Source organism: Rhododendron vialii, chromosome 8a (assembly GCF_030253575.1).
Source record: "Rhododendron vialii isolate Sample 1 chromosome 8a, ASM3025357v1".
NCBI classification, from domain to species: domain Eukaryota; kingdom Viridiplantae; phylum Streptophyta; class Magnoliopsida; order Ericales; family Ericaceae; genus Rhododendron; species Rhododendron vialii.
The window spans coordinates 35,253,140-35,266,280 of NC_080564.1; the positions used below are offsets into that span (position 1 = coordinate 35,253,140).

At 36.9% G+C, this 13,141-nt stretch overlaps 1 protein-coding gene and 1 long non-coding RNA gene across 4 annotated transcripts; one reads left to right on the plus strand and one right to left on the minus strand.

Moving 5' to 3' along the window:
- Positions 1 to 964: 964 nt before the first annotated feature.
- LOC131335522 (ethylene-responsive transcription factor RAP2-12-like) lies at positions 965 to 13,035 on the minus strand. 3 transcript variants are annotated; one of them, XM_058370919.1, is made up of 6 exons: positions 12,886 to 13,035; positions 12,654 to 12,794; positions 11,200 to 11,784; positions 3,682 to 10,449; positions 1,367 to 2,280; positions 965 to 1,232 (listed from the first exon to the last, which is right to left on the minus strand). In XM_058370919.1, exons 4-5 carry the CDS (start codon positions 3,953 to 3,955, stop codon positions 1,409 to 1,411), a joined length of 1,146 nt encoding a protein of 381 aa, XP_058226902.1. In that variant the 5' UTR covers positions 3,956 to 10,449; positions 11,200 to 11,784; positions 12,654 to 12,794; positions 12,886 to 13,035; the 3' UTR covers positions 965 to 1,232; positions 1,367 to 1,408. The 3 variants fall into 3 exon arrangements, with proteins under 3 accessions (XP_058226902.1, XP_058226903.1, XP_058226904.1); XM_058370920.1 differs by having other exon boundaries at positions 12,926 to 13,030; XM_058370921.1 differs by lacking the exon at positions 11,200 to 11,784 and having other exon boundaries at positions 12,926 to 13,032.
- LOC131335525 (uncharacterized) lies at positions 2,436 to 3,621 on the plus strand. Its single transcript, XR_009202541.1, has 2 exons — positions 2,436 to 2,652; positions 2,699 to 3,621. It is a non-coding gene; the product is annotated as an uncharacterized LOC131335525 (long non-coding RNA).
- Positions 13,036 to 13,141: the final 106 nt, after the last annotated feature.

The following is a 13,141-nucleotide window of genomic DNA, read 5'->3' on the forward strand; positions in this document are numbered from 1 at the left end:
AGTTTGTGGTCATCAAAGTGAAGCATTGCTCCACCACAATTCACCCCGTCTTAAAATTACAGCATGAAACCCAAAGAATTAGCCCGGGTGGTTGGTGTGTGCATTCCCCACACAATTGTTCAGGATTCAACTCTTGAAATCAGGCCGAAAAAAAAAAAAAAAAAAAGATTTGCCTTTAACCAGACTTGAGAGAAGATTAGTTAATGTGCGCGTAAACTGATCCAAACATCCTGACCGCCTTACCGAGTAAAAAATTACAACGTAAAATTAATGAATTCCAACAGAGAGGAATCAAACCAGTCACACTTCAGCTGGGATACAATTTTCCAAAGGAAACAGAGGGGAAATCGAAGGACTATAGAAACGTGCAAACCCCTTTGCAACATTCAGTGTATAATTGCGGAGATCCTTTTCATCCATGTTCAACACAAACATTAAAACCCAGTTTAACTCCTCCTGATAAATTCTTCCCCCATTCAAAGGGACGGGAGAAAAAGGTAAAGAAAATCAAAGCTGACCGGTCCCATTTTTCTTCTCCAATGTTCAAAATTGTACGCCGATCACAAATTTCCCAACTAAACAGTCAGAAAAGTGAATGGGTTATCAGCCTAACCTCTACCAGAAAACCAAAATTCAACCAAGCATTTCGACTTCATCTTTCTGTTATTCTTCTTTACGTTACGTTTCTCTTACCTTCCATTTTGTTCAAACGAAGAAACAAGAAAATCAAGCCAATTTATGTTCCATTATCACCCACATAAACCTACAAAAGTTTTGCTCCGACAACTTGTTTTAGAGGGCATTTTCCAAGACCTCAACCTGCCAAATGAAAAACCAGGTATAGAGCCACTTGAAGAAACACAACCGAGCATCCTAATACTTTCACAGGAAATTGAAAAACAAGGACAAACATGCAAATAGAAGCTACATCCAATTAATCAGGGGCAAAGGGAACCTTGGAACGAGAACAAATGCCCCGTATGGGCAGAGAAACAATTACAATTAGAACAGCAAACAATGTAGAAAAGATTGTCAAGCTTAAGTTTTCATAACATGCCAATTCATCCATACAGACATGGAAGTCTAGAACCAAATTAGCAGTCTCAAAATACAATAAACATAATAACCCCATGTACTGCCCCATTCACCAAAAGCCAATTGATAAAACCTTCATCTAAGGCTCAAGGACGGATTTATTGCTTTTCAACACCTCCGCAAACAACAAACACAACCTGAAAAAGAAAAAAAAAGGCAATGAATCTAAATCTCATTTGCAGAATTATTAACCCACTGAACTCAAGTAACATGGAGCAACGCAAAAGATGTATTTTTGAAACAAATATACAGATGAAGGAAAAATACTGACAAGTTTCCTTTTTTACAGAATAGCAGCAAGGGTAAAGGTTGCTCAGTACTCTCCAGCAACCAAATCATCAAAGGTCCAAAGATCCATCGAGTTCCCACCATCCTGAGTTGCATCTGCACTGAGAAATGCATCCACTGAAGCATCCCAGTTCTCCTCAAGAAACGGGATCTGAAAGAGTTTCATTTCAGACTCGAAAGCTGAAAGCTCGTCAGACATATTCTTCACAGTATTTTCTTCAACAGGTCCCACATCCACTGAATCAGTCTTAAGTTTCTTTCCAGGGCTAGCATCTTCTTGGGTTTCACCACCTTCTATGGTAGCAGAAAGAAGAGATGATATTTCCGGTGTCTTTGCATTATACTCTCCCCACCCAAAGTCAGAGCAGTCGAATGAGTTGCTTCCTTGGTCCGAATTAAAATAAACGGCAGTAGCATCTGATGGGATAATCGATTTGTTCTCAAACTCTCCAGAGATAGTGTAGGCATCTGAAACTCCATATTGCTTAGTCAGTGGTTTCTCTTCCACAAAATCAATGGGATAGTAGTCAAGATCTAGGTCATCCATGAAACTGGAATTTTGGTTCACATTAGGCTGAACGAAATTTGGGTCTTCCTTGACAAATGATTTCCGAGTATTTGCCTTGATTGTGCGTCTTGAGGCATTTGGTGGAGAATCATCAGGGAAATTCACCTTGGCTTTCTTGCCACGAATCCTACGTGCTTCTGCGTCATAGGCTCTTGCAGCTTCTTCTGCAGTGTTGAAAGTTCCAAGCCACACCCTGACCCCTTTTCTTGGGTCACGGATCTCAGCAGCCCATTTGCCCCATGGACGCTGCCGAATTCCTCTGTACTGGTTCTTCTTCTTTCTCTTTGCAGATTTTTCAGCCTCTCCGTTGGATTCCACAGATTTCTGACCTTCAATATAAGAGACAGGGATGTTAAAACTTATGATTCAAACAGCAAAAGCCACATCATAGAATTGTGTACCCTATATCTGCAGTAATCATTAATGACAATATTATTTGAAGGAGAGATTTTTCAGAGCCCCCGGAGCACAGAATGCTTTATCTATCTGAAGAGAGGCAGAGAGGTTTATCCTCTTGCCTCTAAGAAACTATAGAAACTTAAGTATAGAGAACATTCAAAATAAACACTGGATATCCCGACTGACCCTGAGGCTTCGTTCGATGAAATCAAAACAAATTACAGAAACTAGTGTAAGAATTCAAACAAAAAAGGGGTAGTCTTTCAACTAAAAAATGATAAGAACCCTAATACAAAAAAGGGGTAGTCTTTCAACTAAAAAATGATAAGACCCCTAATACCAAAAAAGAGTGAGGAAAAAAATAGTAAGTATTACCCAAATATGACCTTTCTCATTTTTTTTGCTGACAAAATATCAATTAAGATTGCATAACCAAAATTATCTACAGTATCATTTCCAATTGATAACATAGTAAACCAATAGCAGCAACAACAACAATAACCATAACATGGTCAGACATATATGTTTTTGAAACACATTTATGTTAGTACATAAAACAAAAAGTAAAGTTTGAAACGCAGAATCAAAACCCATATTTTGCAAACTTCTATGTGTTCTGAAAATATATCAGGCCCCGTCCCGTTTTCTTTCTAAACTTTTTTTTTCAAAAAGAAATAATTTCAAACTCAAATATAACAAAAATGAAAAATAATATTTCAATTTTTTTTTGCACCGTTTAAAAGATTTTAATGAGATCTATCAAACAAGATCTATATTGATAGGAAAATTATTTGCGTAAACACATAATTTTTTAGCTTGAAATTACCTTCCTTTTCTAAAAGTTCTTTTTTTAACAAACTGGAACGCCCCCTCAATCCGATCAACATAATTTATGGCGTGGTTAATATTCTCGATGAGATCTAAAAGTGAACTATTCCTATCATTGAAATGAGCTCGGAAAGGGCCCACAAACGGGATGGTCTGTTCAACCCTCTTGAGGGACTGGAGAGGATCTCTCCAAGTTTAATCTAGTTCTAATCAAACGGTTAGAGGGCTACTGTTTGCTCAAAATCTGGGGACCAACTGTTGCTTTAATGTTACGGTCTCATGGCCAGCCCCGAAATCTTATATACTAAGTCCGAAAAGGAAATAGCAACAGCATAAACCTAAGAACACAAATATCCCCGCAAAAAAAAAAAAAAACCTAACAAATTAAAACTTCAAACGAGATAATCCACAAAATATTGACGCAAAAATAAACAATGCAAAAAGCAATTTAAATAAATAAAGACAAAAAAGGCCTAGAAAGGAGATCTGAAATCGAATGGTACCATGGGAAAGACCAGAAGAGTTTGAAGCAGAGAAAGCGAAGGGCTTGACGCCGAAGTCGTTTTGGTCCTCATCGTCGGAGTGGTCCTTGAAATCCTGAAAATCGGCCTCGAACTCATCGCCTTCAAGGTCGACGATCTCAGATCTCAAGGGCTTGGAGAAGTAATTGCAGGGGTTCTTCTTCTTCTTCGCATCCGACGGCCACAGGTAATCGGCCGTCAGCCGGCGACTGCGCGCCGGCGCAATGAAGTCGGAGATGATCGCACCGCCACACATCCTCTTTCTTTGAAGATGGAATCTTTCCTATCGGAAGGGGGATTTTTTCTTGCTGGGAGATTTTCTTGGAAAGTGTTGTAGAAGCAAAGCAGAGTGTTTTTTTGAGTTTTGAGCAAAAAGGACGGTACAAATAGGCAGGAAGAAAGTGGAGTAGTGTTAATGTACTAGAATACCCTTAACCCAAGTACTTAATTACGGTGATTATGACCGCTAATCGCACTGCAGTCCCTGTAATGTTCTGTTATTTACACTTTCATTTTTCATCACCTTTTTTTTTTTTTTTTAAATCTGAATTTTTCATCACCTTAATTACGGTGTTTAGTTGCTATTTTAGTGTACTTAATAATAAGAAATGATTTTTTTGCATTTAAACGAGAAAAAAAACGTCGACGGTGGACACAAATAAGGCCACGTGCATCGCACGGCTTCAGGTATTTTTATGTCTCAGTCTGTATTCAAAGTTATGCGTTTGAAATAAAAATTGATTCAATTACTAAGAAGGGGAAAAAAAAACTTTTTAATTCAATGTTCCGAAACATATTACCACTATCTAGACAAAGGAGATTACTCACATCCTAATTCTAATGCCTTTGCACGTGGACAAAAGCATATGGGCTTTGAGGAATAACAATTCAAGAGGCTGGTTTTGATTAGTACTCCGTATGTGTCTAAGTCACTTTACACGCATCTCAATTATTCTGGGGGACTACAAATCCACATTCTGCTAGTGGGAGTCCGACTTGAAGCCAGAGCTAAATTCCGTACGAACTGTCCCACTCCAAAAGAATTAATCACATCTGAAAGATTTTCTAACCTAAAATCTTACTAGAAATGAACAAATTCTTAAATCTCATGCATTGACCACTAGACCAACCCTTGTGTTTGATTGAAATGCTGATTAGACTGAAGTTCACCTAATTTAGGAGGAGGCAATGGAACTCACCTAATTTGAGTTGACACGTTGGTCTGCTAATTTCAAAAGCATTTCTTCTCGATTCTTCAAAAGAGGGCTACTTTCGTACCAAATTTCGCTTGCTATAATTGCTACGTATGGAGTATAAAAATCACACGCCTACAATTAACTGTGTTTTCTACCCTTTTCAAAAAATATTTTTCAAAAAATTCAAGAATTCATACTTCCAATATTATCCTCATTATTTTTCAAAAAAAATTTTAAATACCAAACCAAACACAACATTAACATGCCACATCATTAGTAGAGCTTGTAGTAAAGCTCCCGGACTGTTGTTACTTGCCAGGAGTGCCAACGAGTCCAAGTTTTAGAGTGTTCGATCTCATTTATTATTTTAACTAGCCAAAGTCTCGATCTGCTCACGGGCAATTTGGTCCGTTTGCAACCATGACATGTATCCTTAATTGGAGATAGCATTTGAGTTATCTCCTTAAGTGACTAAGAGTGTGTTTCACTAACTCAAATAATTTTTTATTTGAAAAGTAATTATTCATTTTTTGAATTAAAAGTGATATATTGTGAAAGAACGACATGTTTCGTAAAATAAGAAATAAGTATTCAAAAAATACATCTAAGAACTTTGACGGAACAGAGCTTATTTTTGGACGACATACCAAGAACCTTGATAGAACAGAGCCTATTTTTAGACGACGGAATGGGATTGGACGAAGATGCTGTATGGTCACTGATCAGGATAAGGGAGCGGTGAATCGTGGGCAGTAAAAGGCGAAGTAACGCTTGGGGGAAAGAATATGTGAAGCACAAGGCCGAGGGTAAAAAAGAAGAAGGTGCATGCACCTGAATCGGGAGAGAGCAAATTGTGGGGACTAACGACAAATGATAGTTTGAATTGCGGATCAGGCCAAGAGTAAAAGGGATGATGGGGTCCAGTAGAAGGGATGGGGTCGACGCTTTTTTCGATGGGATTTGTTTATTTGGGCTAGTTTTCATCCCAGAAACCTGCAGTTGTATTATTAGCTTTTCTGTTCATTTTTGGTGGATTTCTGTTACAGAAATGGACAACTACTACTCTAGTAAACGTTCAAATGATTGTGAGAAAATAACAAATGTCCATCATGAGGTCAAATGTTTCGAACCTTGGAGCCATTGAAGATTATACCCGATCGTTATTTTCAAGACTCCGAAATTAATCGTGTTGCGCGTGAGCTAACTTAGACATCCGATTTTATTAAAAAAATATATATTAGTCTACTGGATATTTAGACTAATAGTTTGTTACAATATTTGCTTTTGTATTCAATTTTTGTGGATTTCTGTTACAGCAATGGACCAGGACAACTACTACTCTAGTAAACTCACAAGTGCTTGACCAAATGGTTGTGAGAAAGTAATAAATGTCCATTCATGAGGTCACAAATTTTATTTTTACGGAGGTCAAAAATTTCAAACCTTGTAGTCGTTGAGGGTTATATTCGGGCATTAATTTCAAAGCCCGAAATTAATCGAGCTACGCGCAAACTTGCCCAGATATTTGGTTGTTTAAAAAAAGAATACTACTCTTGGAGATAGATAAAAAAAATTCCAGAGTAATGAGAGGCAAATTACAAAATGCACCTTTTTTGCGTGGAGCATTTTCAACTTGGCCCCTATTGATTTCTTCATTGAACCTTTTTCAAATTTTTTTTTTTTAAAAAACCCCAAGGGAATTAACTGGTGGTTAAAGTCTGCATCTCCAATATGCTTCTTTCTATGTCTCAAGTTTAAATCTCTCAGTTAGTATCAACTCTTTAAAGTTAGCTTATATGGTATTTTGCCCCAACTTTAAAATGGTTCATCCGCTAGTGGAACTGGAAGGTGTGATTGATGCCTAAAGAGTAGTCGAGGTACACCTAAAACTAATACAGCACCCTGAGTTATTGGGGGAAAAAAAAATTTATGATTGTTCATGGTATGAGAGTTCTTAAAAGTGTTTTTTCTAGCTACTACGTTCCAGCGTTACAATGTCATTGAAGATATTGTCTGTCTGTTTTTTTTTTCCTTGATATATAATTAAAAGTACTGTTCAAGTTATTTCACGCTCACTTCAACTAATTATGAAATCCCGAATTTAAGAACCAAGCAAACCTCTAATAGTATCAAATTTGCTTTTGGCTAGTAGTGGAACGTTTATTGTTGCTACCTGCTTATCTTATTATTTCATTTTATTAGATGTTGCGAGTTACGACCTTGCCAAGTTCTTTGTTGATCTAATTCAATGTTTTTTTTGTTATAAGCTAATGGCTTACCTAAGAAAAACAATTACGTACATAAGAAGGTTTAGGTAGGACTTTAATTAGCTAAATCTTAATAGAAGTGCTACTTGTTCTATGCACCTATTCTTGATTTTTTGTGATTTATGAGTTGGCTGGGCTAGCTGTAAATTAATTTGTAATCACTATTAAGGTTTTCCAAGCAATAATTATGTCCAAAACAAGACATTTTCTAGTCCCTACTAGGAGTAGTTGGTTGGTGACGTGGATTTGGAGCCTGTGGCGAACACGCATTGGATTTTTTTAGCAGATTTCTTATGTCGACACAAAAAGCCGACTCAGACGTAATTTTAAATACAAATATCTTTTTTCTCTTTTGAAGAACAAATGTCTCCGTCAGTTTGCGCTCAACTTAATTAACTTTGATATCTTCAAGTTAACGACTAAGGCAAACCCTTTAATGTCCCCCAAAGTTTATTATTTGACTTCCGTAGGTTTCGAACACGCGATCGCTTGGAGGACAAAAATTTATTGCTTTCTCATGCTCGCGTGATAAAACCTCTCAGTGGCTTGACACAGATGTATCTTCTTCTTCTTCTTCTTTTATTTTTATATATATTGTATACATCAGCACGAAAATTAGCGAATAATTAGTAAGCTAGTTCACAGGAGATTCAAAAGTCGTCCATAACTCTAAATTTCAACCAACCACCTCTTATGGAGCTCAAACCCAAGCCTCCATCAAGACAGGTGGTGGGTGATGTCAACTGAGCTAAGAGTTCATTGACATAGATATATATTTGTTACATTCATGTATTTGTGGATAATGCCTAAACGCTGTCAAAGCCAAGTGGACAAGTGGGCACATAAAGAAGTATTTCTAAATTGTTTGTTAACAATTTTCTCTTCAGCCTCTTGACAATATGAAAGGAATACTAGGGTACTACTTAATTACCACAAGTTGTGATATTATTATAATCTCCCCAAAAATTACTTTTACTCCACAAACAATAATATAATTAGCCTATCATGTTAATGAATCTGATCGTTTTTCTTTAAAAAAACAAAAATACTCTCCCTCACATCATATATATCCTTTTTGTATGATGAGTGCTAGGTACAAAGAAAATCTATCCAGAAATTACCCCGAATGGGTAAATCAACGGTACAAATACAATTCAAAGTGAATCTGTACCATTAATTTGCTCTTTCGAGATAATTTTCAGATAAATTTTCTTTGCACTTAAAATTTCTCTTTTTGTATTGGCCAAGAGTAAAGCAACCTGGCAACTTGTCCACCCACTTGGAAATATAATCAAAGATTTTATGGCACATGATTGTGTCTACCACTACCTGATGAGTTATAGCCAAGAGTCATATGGAGCCGTCTCTTCTTTGCTCTTTGTTTCTGATTCTTTAACTTTTGCCAATGGTTAAGATATTTGGGCCACAAAAAATACACTATTTTACTCATTTGTTGGTGAATTACCGAATACTTATATAACCTATCAACGATAGTGAAAAGCCATGGCAACACTTTTCCTAGATAACAGTTGCATACGTGTAGGCTATCTATCTATCTCCTGATCTTTTTGAACTGCCTTAAAAAAATTCTCCATGCACTATCCTCGAAAAATAAAAATTTACTCAGAAAGGTTGATCACGATTTGGTTTGATCTACATGATCTCATTTGGGATTATTTTAGGGCAAAGTCCACTATGACTCCCTGCAATTATTGCTATATGCAGATACCTCTCATGGTTTAAAATTGAGCACATAATCTACTTGTGATTTTGAAAATGTGTAGATAGACTCACTGTCATCATGTTTTACATCCATATTAACAAAAACAACATTAAAAGACCGATATATCCTCATCATGTCAATTGCTTCTTCTTCTTTTTTAAATCTAACCACACAATTTCCTATACAAAAAAATTGAATCCAAACTATTAATATTGTAAATTTTGACGAGTATTACATGCATGCTAAAATTCAAGTCAATCAAAAAATGAAAAGCTCATAGTCGAATCGATTTTGTTTAAAATTTCAAATTTGAATTTACTAAAATTCTTCTTCTTTTTTAAATCTAACCACACAATTTCCTATACAAAAAATTGAATCCAAACTATTGATATTGTAAATTTTGACGAGTACTACATCTATGCCAAAATTCAAGTCAATCAAAAAATGAAAAGCTCATAGTCGAATCAATTTTGTTATGAAATTAAAATTTCAAATTTGAATTTACTAAAAATTAGATCACTGGGTTATTGATGCCTGATCGAGATGATTTTTTACAAAAATACTATATTCTTTATTTAATACGTTATGAATGACTGAGATTACATTTTAGAGGCGTGTGAGATACACTTCCGTTAATATGGATGGAAAACATGACGGCAGAAGATCTATCTGCACATTTCTAAAAACCACAAGTAGGTTATGTGCAATTTTGAACCATGAGGGGGTATCCGCATACGGCAATAACCATAGGGGGTAAAAGTGGACAATGCCCATTATTTTAATGATCTCTTGATTCTAGAGTCATGAATGCTGTATACTGGTAAGTGGTTTTGGTGATATTCACATCACCATTTTCATTAAGGTAATTACACTAACCTCATTGAGGTTTCTTACAAGTACACTGGCCCCGACCTTTCAACTTATTACACTGGCCTCCCTTGAACGTGAATAATGTAGTTAGTTGGGTCCACACTGTTAGTCTTCCGTTAAATTTGCAACGACCTAAAAAAAACATTGTGTACCTCCCATTTTGCCCTTATGTTCCTGCAAAATCTAGATCAAAGGAGTTAAGGCTATTTGGGACCAAATTGGTTGGAATGTAAATAGATTTGGTAGCAACTTTTTGTTTTGGGAATAGAATTAAGGAAAAACTTACGGCAAAACGGGAGCTACACAGGTTTTTGTTAAGATCATTAACTTAGAATCCACAAATATAACGAAAGACTAATAGAGTGGATCTAACTGATCTACGTTATTCTCAATCAAGGGAGGTCGGTGGAATTATTGAAAGATGAGCACATGACATTTATTAAAAACCTCAAGGAAGGCTGCTGTAAATGAATTTTTTTTCCCTCCTATTTGGTCTTATATCACACGATATATTTTTTTCCTTTGTGGATGAGTAAGAAATTAATTGATATTTATAAGGATGAAGTACAAGGAATAAACCTTATAGGTAGGCGGTCAGAACAAAAACCCAAAGAGAGAGAGAGAGAGAACACCTGCACCCAAAGAGGATTGCAAAGACAAGAAAACGCATTAAAGAAAAAAGTCCCTCTATCACCTGCAAAAAAAAAAAAAAAAACACATTAGAGAATAACGAGCAAAAAAAAGATACTAGAGCAGAAAAAAGATACTAGTTTGCGCTACGCGAAACACATGAGGATCATTTTCAGCTATCCTCAATGTTATGCGCTCGTTTGCGCTTATGCCTTGCATATTTTTGAAGGTTGAAAAACTTTGGATGTCAATTGTCGTTTGGGCCGGCTCTTTTGACGCATAAATTTTAGGGAAAATGACAGCCAATGACGTGTTTAGATAATTAATACCCGCCAATGACATTTTTAGTATTAACAAATGTTCTCAGCATGTCCTTGACGGGTATTAATTATCAAAACACGTCCTGGGCCATCATTTTCCCTAAATTTTAGTATTTTTGTTTGGATCCAATCAGACAAAACGAAATACATTGGGCCTTGGCTTGTAATGTTATTTAGTGAGGCTTGCGCCTGATTCAGGGAAAATGGCGATCGACTGAAGTCCAAAAAGGTTACTCGGGGTTCCAAGTTCCAGTAAGTTAGGTCGTTCGGGCCAGAAAATTCATTGTAGAACAGTCAAAAGGGAGCAAGCAAAAGGAAGGGGGAGTTCACAAAAGCAGTACAGAAAAGCAGATATCGACAGATCAAATAATGGCTACGCTTACGAATGCAGGCTGGACAATTGATTATAGGCCCAGGTCAAGCAGAGAGATAGGCAGAAGGTACTTTGACACAGTATATGTTAGTCCCACAGGACACGGTTCGCGGTCAGTTACCTTGGCTTACGATGTTCTTAGAGAACAAGTTGAAAGTGGTAAGGCTGATGGTAGGGGCGCTTGCTGCATTTACTCTGATACCAGAAGAAGAAATAAGCAAATTATTCAGGATAACAAAGAAGAAAATGGGACTACAAAAAGGGATTGAAGGGAGAAACAGAGGGTGCAAATAAGAAACACAACAGAAATCAAAAGAAGAAGTTTAACAAGAACAATGCTGGCAGAGGAACAAAACAGAAATCATCAGACAGTGAACAAGACGTTCCAGCTGATACATCTCGGAGGGGAATGCAACGATCACATCGGAGGGAGAGAGAACACGGAAATACATATGCTCTGGTGGGTCGTCAACCGAAGAAGAGATTTGTTCCAGACAGTGAAGGCTTTGATTTAACCACCGCACTAAGAGGAACAGTTCCCAAGTCGATCATCCACGAAAGAAGACTGCGCTTCCCTGTCATATAGTACAAGGGTGGGAACCATAGAAGGACTCAAGTATTGCTTGAGGGCAGGATAATTCCACAACTTCATCGCAAAATTCTTCACATTCAACCGCTTCCCTTGTTCTCATTAGAGTTACATTACCTAAACATCATCGAAACATCCAAAATCCAAATCCAAATCAACTAAACTAATTTCCCCCGACCCTCATTGACATTTTGAAAATTTGAGCAAATATCTATTCTAATATATAAAGGGGAAGCACTGCTTTGGTGTCTCTATCATGTATTTCCCTTTATAAAAAATACCTTCTTAAGCAAAAAAACACACAAAACAAAATAGTTAATTGTGAGGATATTTTGGACATTTAAGCGCAAAAAAACCCACCTAAAACAGTTATTACCCTTCCCCGAACTGCCTACCCACGTTCCCCTCAAAATTGTCAGACTACACATACAACCATCACTATTAGCTCTGTCATCGTCCTCTATCTCGGTTCCACAATCAAAAGAAGAAAAAACACAATGCTAAACAATGGATTCTTCCTCTTTTGCTTACAAGAAGACAAGTTTGCTACTGCTAGGTAGTCCCCTTTCTCATTTTTTTCCTTTTCTTCGTTTGTACATTTCATTGCTTTTATGTTGGTAGGGAAAAAAAAGAAATACCCAATAACTTGATTTTAACCATTTTAATAAAAAAAAAATCATAATTCAGTGATGATGCAATTGATTGAATCACATGCAAATGAAGATGAGTAGGTTTGTCAAAACTTTTATATATAAGTGGGTCTATCGTCAAAATTCGACTTGCACACGCGCCCCAACCACTAGTATATACATATGCGCACCGAAAAGGCCAGACTTTTTTTTTTGATACGTATAAATCACAAAAAAAGTCCGGACTTTAGTTGCATTAGATCGCGAATTGTCTAAAAAAAAACTACTAAGTATTTCAATCTCCAAATACAAATTTCTGCAGCAAAGAAGCCACTGAATCATGTATTAATTACTCACTGAGCTTTGATGAAACCCTAAAACACGAGGCGATTGATTGTTATTCGATTGCTTTCTGTACCGCATTTGACGGCTTCTCCGGTAATTGAAAGGACTTCTGTTGAATATCTCTCCACTTGTTGATCGCCGCCGTGCACATGTCTGAAAATAAATCGCCCAAAAGGGTTTCTAATTACAACAATGCTGAATACTATCAACAATCAATACGAATTGATCGATAGTAGAGGCGTACGGGAGAAGAAGAGGAAGAAGCAGAAGAAGAAGATCATTACATCCGGCGCCGACGAAGTAGAGCAGGCGAACGACCTTTGGGCCGGCGGGGACCACCACCTCTTCTCCGGTCATCTCTCTCTCCTCGCTTTTTTTTTTTGGGAAATGAAACAGAGATTAATTTTGAAAGGCCTGCTTTTTTGTAGGAACAAGGAATTCAACACGAACTCGCGTTTGACAGACGCGAGGTTACAAAAACGACGTCGTCCTTCTTAATA